Genomic DNA, 9,750 nt, shown 5'->3' with positions numbered 1-9,750 from the left:
ACCAACATGGAGCAACCCTTCTCTACTAAAAATACAAAATTAGCCAGGCATGGTGGCCTATGCTTGTATTCCCAGCTACTTAGGAGGCTGAGGCAGGAGAATCGTTTGGATCCAGGAGGCAGAGGTTACTGTGAGCTGATATCGCACCATTGCACTCCAACCTGGGCAACAAGAGCAAAACTCGGTCTCGAAAAAATAAAAAACATAAAAAGGGTAAGGCCTCAAGTTTTATTATCAATGCTCATTGATAACAGCATTTTGAGACTTGTTTGGCAATATTAAAATGTTTGATAGCCTTTGACTAGCAACTCTATGTCAAATAATTTATCCTAAGGAAATACCCATGGGACTACCCAACAATGAAAATCAGCATATTCATCAAATTGTTTACAACTGTAAGCAAAAAAGAAAGGAAAAGAAAACATAAACTTACATATAGTGATAGGGCGTTGGTTCAATGAGTACAGGAAAATCTACAGTCTAGAATGCTATGAAGTCATCAAAAAATCAGGTCTTAGGTGCAGCGCAGTGACTCACGCCTGTAATCCCAGCACTTTGGGAGGCCGAGGCGGGCAGATCACCTGACGTCAGGAGTTCGAGGCCAGCCTGGCCAACATGGCAAAACTCCGTCACTACTAATGATACAAAAATTAACCAGGCGTAGTGGTGCACACCTGTAATCCCAGCTACTCGGGAGGCTGAAGCACAAAAATTGCTTGAACTCTGGAGGCAGAGGTTGCCGTGAGCTCAGATAATGCCATTGCCCTCCAACCTGGGCGACAGAATGAAACTGTGTCTCAAAAAAAAAAAAAAAAAAATCAGGTCTTACGGCATTTAATAATAGGGAAATATTCACAATGTAATAATGAGTTTTGAAAAACAACTGTATATGCAGTATGAGTCCAATTTATGTATTTATGTATGTATGTAAGTATCTATTGAGACAGTCTCATTCTGTCTCCCAGGCTGGAGTGCAGTGGCATGATCATGGCTTACCACAGCTTTGAACTTCCGGGTTCAAAAGATCTTCCCACCTCAGCTTCCCGACTGGCTATGACTACAGGCACACTACCAGGCCTGGCTAATCAAAAAAAAACATTCTTGTAGAGATGGGGGTCTCACTTTGTTTCCCAGGCTAGTCTTAAAATCCTGGGCTCAAGTGATCCTCCCACTCTGGCCTCCCAAAGTGTTGGGATTACAGATGTACCCGCCACACTCAGCAGTTTTGGTTGTTGTTGTTTGTTTGCTTTGTTTTAAGACAGGATCTCGCTCTATCACCCAGGCTGGAATGCAGTGATGCAATCTCGGCTCACTGTAACCTCTGCCTCCCAGGTTCAAGTCATTCTCCTGCCTCAGACTCCCAAGTAACTGGGACTGCATGTGGCGCACGCCACCGTGTCTGGCTAATTTTTTTTTTTTTTTTTTTTTTTTTGAGACGGAGTTTGGCTCTGTCGCCGACGCTGGAGTGCAGTGGCACAATCTCGGCTCACTGCAAGCTCCACCTCCTGGGTTCACGCTATTCTCCTGCCTCAGCCTCCTGAGTAGCTGGGACTACAGGCGCCCGCCACCATGCCCGGCTAGTTTTTTGCATTTTTAGTAGAGACGGGGTTTCACCGTGTTAGCCGGGATGGTCTCGATCTCGACTCCAAGTGATCCACCCGCCTCAGCTTCCCAAAGTACTGGGATTGCAGTCATGAGCCACCGCGCCCAGCCAACACCCAGCAGTTTTTAAAATGAGACTCTGTCTCAAAAATAAATAAATAAATAAATAAATAAATAAATAAATAATTCTACCTCAAAAGTCACATTTTTGGAGACTATGTATTCATGGTAAAATATGCAAAAATCTAAGGTGAAAAAAAGATGCAACATCACCTGGAGCTTAAGAAGTATTGAATTCCTGACAATGGCCAAGAGCAAATTAAGAGGGCAGAAGTCCAGGAATGTATTTCGCATAGCCAGCCAAAAAAGCTTTAAGGCTAAAAACAGAGCAAAACCAATTACCACTAATCTTAAGATAAACATTATGAATGACGAAAAAGTTAGCAGAGTAAACAAAGCTTTTGTAAATGCACAAGACGAACTTCCACATTTCTCAAAAGGTCTTTCTCTTGAACTTCTGCAGAAAGAACTGATTTCTTAGCAGCGCCATGAAAGCAAACCAGTTAGTGTTGATGAAGCTACAAAATTAATGGCTCAGTTATAATACAGTGGTGATGCATCTAATTCTCCACGAAGACCAATTAATTAAATGTTTTATGCCAAAAAAAGATGCAGTGTAGTCTATTCAGTGTGATACCAACTTTGAAGAAATATATACATATGTATGCATATACCTGTATTAAATGCATATTTTTCAACTAAATGTGAATGGAAAAAAATACATTGAATTGTAACAATGGTGTTCTTGTGAAGAACAGCCACACGAGTTAATTTTAGGGTTTTTTTTCCTTGTATTTTTTCTTTTTTTTGAGACAGAGTTTCGCTCTTATTGCCCAGGCTGGAGTGCAATAGCGTGATCTTGGCTCACTGCAACCTCCATCTTCTGGGTTCAAGCAATTCTCCTGCCTCAGCCTCCCAAGTAGCTAGAATTACAGGCATTGCACCACCATGCCCAGCTAATTTTGTACTTTTAGTAGAGATGGGGTTTCTCTATGTTTGGTGAGGCTGGTCTTGAACTTCCACCTCAGGTGATCCGCCCACCTCAGCCTCCCAAAGTGCTGGAATTATAGGTGTAAGCCACCACTCCTGGCCTAAATTAAATGTTTTATACAAAAAAAGATGCAATGTAGTGTATTCAGTGCGATATTAACTTTGAAAAAATATATACATATATATGTATATACCTGTATAAAATGTGTATAGTTCAACTAAATGTGAATGGGAAAAAATAGATTGAATTTTAACAAAAGTTTTATTGCAAAGAGCAGTCACACGAGTGCATTTTAGGGTTTTTTTCCCTATATTTTTTCAAATTTTCTACAATGTATGTGTATTATTATTGATCACCAAACATGGGGTCATTTAAATATACATGTAATATATAATGTAAACTAATACGGTTTTTAAAAATTTTTTTTGAGACAAGGTCTCACTCTGTTGCTCAGTCGGGAGTGCAGTGGGGTGATCATGGCTCACTGTAGCCTCCGCTTCCTGGGCTCAAGTTATCCTCCCACCTCAATCTCCTGAGTGCCTGGGACTACAGGCACACCACCATCACGTATGGCTAGTTTCTTAGCTCTTTTTCAAAGAGATGGGGTCTTGCCGTGTTTCCCAAGATGGTCTCAAACTCCTGGCTTCAAGAGATCCTCCCACCTTGGCTTCCCAAAGTGCTGGGATTGCATGCCTGAGCCACAATACTTGGCCAAATTAATATGATCACACAGCCATACCAAGCGGGGGCCAGCGGGGAGGAAGGTCAGTTCACCCCAGGCTACCAAGCTTTGTGCACAAAGCAAGCCTGGCCAACCAGGCAGACTGTGGCGGAATCAACTTTTCTGTAGTGCCAACATGAAATGATTAACACCAACATGAAAGTATACATAAATCCCAGCACTTTGGGAGGCCAAGGCGGGCGGATCACCTGAAGTCGGGAGTTCGAGACCAGCCTGACTAACATGGAGAAACCCTGTCTCTACTAAAAATACACAATTAGACGGGCATGGTGGCGCATGCCTGTAATCCCAGCTGCTTGAGAGGCTGAGGCAGCAGAGTTGCTTGAATCTGGGAAGCAGAGGTTGTGGTGGGCCAAGATTGTGCCATTGCACTCCAGCCTGGGCAACAAGAGCCAAACTTCATCGCAAATAAAATAAAAGTATACATAAAGGGCCATGGAAATACAACAGTTTTCAATGAGAAGTTTTTTTCTTTCTACATTTCGGACAACTTAGAATTAAAACAGCACCTCCCCTTTCCTCTCAAGCAGTATCTCTGATTCCAGCCTCCCTGCACACACACACATGTTCCATTCATATCCATGGTGAACTGACACATGAAAGGAACATGTGTGTGCGTGCATATGTGCATGTGTGTTTGCGTGTGTGCATGTATGTATATATATGTGTGTATGAGTGTGTGTGTGTGTGTGATTTCTTTCCATATTTCCTTCCTTCCTGCCCTCCTTCACCCTAACATACTTTAGCCCTCTCTCTTCCTGTACCTGCTGCCCTGTCCCCTGGCCTGTGTCATTTAGAGCCTGGGCATGGCACTGCCTTTCCCGTTGCTCACATGGATCATTGCTGCACCCCCTCCTATGTTTCTCTGTTTCTTTTAGACAGCTGGGTACAACTTAGGTACCCAGTGATTGTATAGCGGTTTGCCGATTGATTTGTGTTTATTTCATGCTAGATCATTTACCCTGGGCCTCTAGATATTTCTCAATCCAAATAATTCCATGAGTGATAATTTTATTCTTTCCTCTTCTCCCAGATTTACACACCTATATTTTTTAGTTTCTAATTTAGGTTGGAAGATGAGATACTTCTTTGCACCACAGACGTCTCCATTCTTTAGACTTGTTTTCATTATGGCTGACATCAGAAATGGGCTTGGAGAAAAGCGGGACATTCTCTCACTTCAGCCTCTGGAATAGCTGGGACTATAGTTGCATACTGCGACACCTGGCTAATTTTATTTATTTATTTATTTATTTATTTATTTATTTTGAGATGGAGTCTCGCTCTGTTGCCCAAGCTGGAGTGCAGTGGCGCAATCTTGGCTCACTGCAACCTCCGCTTCCCAGGTTCAAGTGATTCTCCTGCCTGAGCCTCCCGAGTAGCCAGGACTACAGGCATGTGCCACCATGCCCAGCTAGTTTTTGTATTTTTAGTAGAGACAGGGTTTTACTATGTTGGCCAGGCTAGTCTTGAACTCCTGACCTCAGGTGATCCGCCCACCTTGGCCTCCCAAAGTGCTGGGATTCCAGGTGTGAGCTACCCCACGCGGCCTACACACCTGGCTAATTTTTAAACTTTTTGCAGAAATGGGGTCTTGCTATGTTTCCCAGGCTAGTTTTGAACTCCTGGCCTGAAGTGATCCTTCTGCCTTGGCCTCTGAAAGTGCTGGGACTCCAGGTGTGAGCCACTATATTCTAAATGAACTTTAAAACTTGTAACCAAATGACCTGACCTACAGTCATATCAATTCTCAGAGTTTTTGAATCTGGAGTTGATTGCAGATAATTTTTTATTCATATAATGACATTTTCTTAAGTGTGTACAATGCTTGAACAACTTTTATTATTATTATTATTATTACTACTATTATTATTATTGGAGTTTCTCTCTCTTGCCCAGGCTGGAATGCAGTGGTGCAATCTCACCTCACTGCAACCTTTGCCTCCCGGGTTCAAGCAATTCTCCTGCCTCAGCCTCCTGAGTAGCTGGGACCACAGGCGCCCACCACCACACCTGGCTGATTTTTGTATTTTTTTAGTAGAGACAGGGTTTCACCATATTGGCCAGGCTGGTCTCGAACTCCTGACCTTGTGATCCACCCGCCTCGGCCTCCCAAAGTGCTGGGATTACAGTCGTGAGCCACCGCGCCCAGCTAACTTAAAAAATTTTTTTAAACAAATTTTAGAGATAGGATCTCACTCTACACTCAGGCTGGAGTACAGTAAGGGATCATGGCTCACTGCAGCCTGGAACCCTGAGCTCAAGCAATCCTCCTGCCTCAGCCTCTGGAGTAGCTAGGACTACAGGTGTGTCACTGCACCCAGCTATTTCTTTTAAAAATGTTTTATAGAGGCAAAGTCTTGTTATGTTGCCCAGGCTGGTCTCAGCCTCTTGCTTCAAGCAATCCTCTGCCTCGACTTGCCAAAGTGCTGACATTATAGGTGGGAGCCACCATGCCTGGCTTGAACTATTTATTAATTTATTTTATCATTTTGTTTTTGAAACGTGGTCTTGCTCTATCGCCCAGGCTGGAGGGCAGTGGCACGATATCGGCTCACTGCAACCTACGCCTCCTGGGCTCAAGCGATTCTCCCACACCAGCCTCTCAGGTAGCTAGGACTACAGGTGCGCCACGCCCAGCTAATTTTCTTGGGTTTTCGTTTGTTTGTTTGTATGTTTTCTGGTTTTTGTTTTTGTGTTTGTTTGTTTGTTTGTTTGTTAAAGACAGAGTTTCACTCGTGTTGCCCAAGCTGGGGTGCAATGGCGCCATCTAGGCTCACTGCAACCTCCGCTTTCCGAGTTCAAGCGATTCTCCTGCCCCAGCCTCCCGAGTAGCTGGGATTACAGGCATGCGCGACCATGCCCAGCTAATTTTTTGTTGTTGTTGTATTTTTAGTAGAGACAGGGTTTGAACATGTTTGCCAGACTGGTCTCGAGCTCCTGACCGCAGGTGATCCACCCGCCTCAGCCTCCCAAAGTGTTGGGATTACAGGCGTGATTCACTTCCCCCAGTCAGTTTTAACAATTTAATCCAAGATTTAAAAATTCAAATATTTTACTTAGCTCTTCAAATATGGCTATTATTTAACAAATCATTTAATTTATATATATGTGGAAAACTATTCCTTAGATCATTTTGAAAATTTTGTTTCAAAACTTGTCTGAAAGGTTACTTTCAATATGTAAGTAACCAAGCACATTGCTTAAACAGGGGGGAAAAGCTAATTTTGAAGTAATCTTCAAAAGGCCAGCTTTAATAAGAAATGAATAAATACCTAATACCAAAGGGGAAAGAAATTTTCATTCTTGTGATAATGTTTACATTCCATTAATGTTCTGCTTCAATTGTTCTAAAATAGTTTTATTTTAATAACAAAATTATTAAAGGTGCCTACTTAGGGAATTTTCCAATAATCCAAATAGCTATTTGAAAGAAAACTAGTAACATTCACCAAATTACCTCTTTACCTACGGAGAAATTGTTTTAATTCTCCGTGGGATCTTAAATGAAAAATGTTAAACCCAGCATCCCTCTAATTTTAAAAAGGCTGATAGCAATTGTAAGCATTTAAGAATTTCCTTTATCTCTCGGTAAAAAGCATCAGTTTGGGCCGGGTGCGGTGGCTCACGCCTGTCATCCCAGCACTTTGGAAGGCTGCGAGGCAGGTGGATCATTTGAGGTCATGAGTTCGAGACCAGCCTGGCCAAAATGGTGAAACTCCGGCTCTACTAAAAATAGCTCAGCTTGGTGGCGTGCCTGTAATCCCAGCTACTCAGGAGGCTGAGTCAGGAGAACCTCTTGAACCCGGGAGGCAGAGGTTGCAGTGAGCCGAGATAGCGCCATTGCACTCCAGCCTGGGCAACAGAGTCAGACTCTGTCTTAAAAAACAAAAAACAAAACAAAACAAAAACCCATAAATTTAAATACATCTAAAGACATCCTTGTATAAATGCCTTGTGGCAGAGATGGCAGGGATTTTCACATAGTTGTGAAATTAGGCAATTTTAAAATTACGGAAGAAGCACAGGTGTAAGTAGCTTCATCTCATTCGAATTTCTTTATTGGTCAGGAAAACCAATCACTGTCAGTGCGGGTAAAGGTCCTCATCTTCTTCTTTTTTTTTTTTTTTTTTTTTTGAGACGGAGTCTCGCTCAGTCGCCCAGGCTGGAGTGCAGTGGCACGATCTCAGCTCACTGCAAGCTCCGCCTCCCGGGTTCACGCCATTCTCCTGGCTCAGCCTCCCGAGTAGCTGGGACTACAGGTGCCCACCACCTCGCCCGGCTAATTTTTTGTATTTTTAGTAGAGACGGGGCTTCACCGTGTTAACCAGGATGGTCTCGATCTCCTGACCTCGTGATCTGCCCGCTTCGGTCTCCCAAAGTGCTGGGATTACAGGCGTGAGCCACCGCGCCTGGCCAGGGTCCCCAACCTTTAATAAACAAGGGAAGGGTGATGAACTGAATTCACATCTTCAGTTTTTTTTCTCCTGGCAGCAGTGCCCACATCTCACCAGGCGAGGGCAGTAAGGAGACGCCGCCTCGCCGGTACCCACCCGGAAATGAGGGTTCACACAGGCAGAAAGAGGCGGACCCTGCACCTGCACCCGCCCCAGGCCCCGCGCTTCCATTCAAACCGTGACAAACCGCTGGGTCCTTGAGAGCTGCGGGTCACTCCTACATGGTCACATCCCCGCGCGGGATGCCGAAGTGAGGCAGATGAGGTCCGGAGCTGCTGAGGCCTCCCGGGTCCTTCTGTTGGCCTGAGACCCTGGGGTGGGCGGAATCCCGGAGAAAGCGGGAGGGACCAGGGGAAGCCCTGGCGCTGTCGTTTTCCTCCCCGCCTGCGCAAACGGGAAGGGGCTGGTGATGCTGGCTGCGGGCCTCCCTGCTGGACTGCGACGTTGTCACCAAATTCTATAAACATCTCATGCAAGCAGTGATAACGTGTGCTGCGACGTTCTGGAAGTAACTCAAGCTAAAAAGAAAAAAAAATCAGTGAGAAAATGAGACAGTAAAACAATGCGATGCTATGTCAATATCCATAGTTACGGAATAGAAAAGAAATCTTACAAAGAGGTGCTCCAGTTCTCTAAGAAATTTACACCATACTGGGCTGTCTGCATCAGACTTTTCTGGAGGTCATTTATTTTATTCACTTTTTTTTTTTTAATGACCTACCGAACTGTTTATAATATTATGGGCTGGAGTCCCACTAAATGAAATACCCCTTTTGAATGGCACATATGACTTTTAGGGATGAATCTTAGCATTTTAATTTTTTTATTTTTATTTTCAAAACTTCGTTGTTGCTGTTTTGGAGTTTTGTTTGTTTTTTGTTTTTGTGTTTTTTGGACAGGGCCTCACTCTGTTGGCCAGGCTGGAGTGCAGAGGTACGATCTGGGCTCACTGCAACCTCAAACTCCTGGGCTCAGGTGATCCTCCTGTCACAGGACGTGCCATAGACAAAACTCCTCAGACACGGGGTTAAAGAAGGAAGAGGCTTTATTAGGCTGGGAGCTTCGGCAGACTTGAGTCTCAAAAAACCAAGCTCCCTGACAAAGAAATTTTTGGCCCTTTGAAGGGCTTACAACTCTAAGGGGTCTACATGAAAGGGTCGTGATAGATCGAGCAAGCGTGGGGAAGGTGACTGGGGGCTACATGCAACAGCTAACAGAAAGTTTTGCAATGCTTCCTCACACAATGTCTGGATTTTTTTTTTTTTCTTTTTTTTCTTTTTTTTTTTTGAGACTGAGTGTTGCTCTGTCACCCAGGCTGGAGTGCAATGGCTGGATCTCAGCTCACTGCAAGCTCCGCCTCCCGGGTTCACACCATTCTCCTGCCTCAGCCTCCCGAGTAGCTGGGACTACGGGTGCCTGCCACCAGGCCTGGCTAATATTTTGTAGATCGGGTGTTCTCACTATGTTACCTAGGTTGGTCTTGATCTCTAGCAATCCTGTGCTCAAGCGATCCTCCTGCCTCGGCCTCCCAAAGTGTTGGGGTTACGGGCGTGAGCCACCGCATCTGGCTAAAAACCTGTTTGTTTTAGAGGCAGAGTCTTGCCCCGTCCTAGGCTGGAATGCAGTGGCGTGATCTTGGCTTACTGCATTCTCCACCTCCTGGTTGCAAGCGATTCTCTTGCTTCAGCCTCCCCAGCAGCTGGGATTACAGGCGTGCACCACAACACCCAGCTAATTTTTGCATCTTTAGTAGAGACAGGGTTTCACCAAGTTGGCCAAGCTGGTCTTGAACTCCTGACCCTGTGATCCGCCCGCCTTGGCCTCCCAAAGTGCTGGGATTACAGGCGCGAGCCACCGTGCCTGGCAAACTTTTTGTTTAAATCGAAGATTTTATTCTT

General features: G+C 44.6%; 1 protein-coding gene across 1 annotated transcript; it reads left to right on the top strand.

Annotated features, from left to right (window-relative positions):
- The first annotated feature begins 1,864 nt into the window (after window positions 1-1,864).
- Window positions 1,865-2,206, top strand: LOC119618761 (ribosomal biogenesis factor-like). The gene is made up of 2 exons (XM_037983083.1): window positions 1,865-2,050; window positions 2,144-2,206. Exons 1-2 carry the CDS (start codon window positions 1,907-1,909, stop codon window positions 2,204-2,206), a joined length of 207 nt encoding a protein of 68 aa, XP_037839011.1. The 5' UTR covers window positions 1,865-1,906.
- Window positions 2,207-9,750: the final 7,544 nt, after the last annotated feature.

Source organism: Chlorocebus sabaeus, chromosome 9 (genome assembly GCF_047675955.1).
Source record: "Chlorocebus sabaeus isolate Y175 chromosome 9, mChlSab1.0.hap1, whole genome shotgun sequence".
Lineage (NCBI taxonomy): Eukaryota > Metazoa > Chordata > Mammalia > Primates > Cercopithecidae > Chlorocebus > Chlorocebus sabaeus.
This window is presented reverse-complemented; position numbering and strand designations above follow the sequence as displayed.

What these genes read in the sequence shown, in the direction of transcription:
- LOC119618761 (XM_037983083.1), top strand. Translation starts at nt 1,907, where the DNA reads ATGGCCAAGAGCAAATTAAGAGGGCAGAAGTCCAGGAATGTATTTCGC. An exon ending in ATGACGAAAAAGTTAGCAGA is followed by an intron (nt 2,051 to 2,143) that starts GTAAACAAAGCT and finishes CTGATTTCTTAG; the next exon opens with CAGCGCCATGAAAGCAAACC.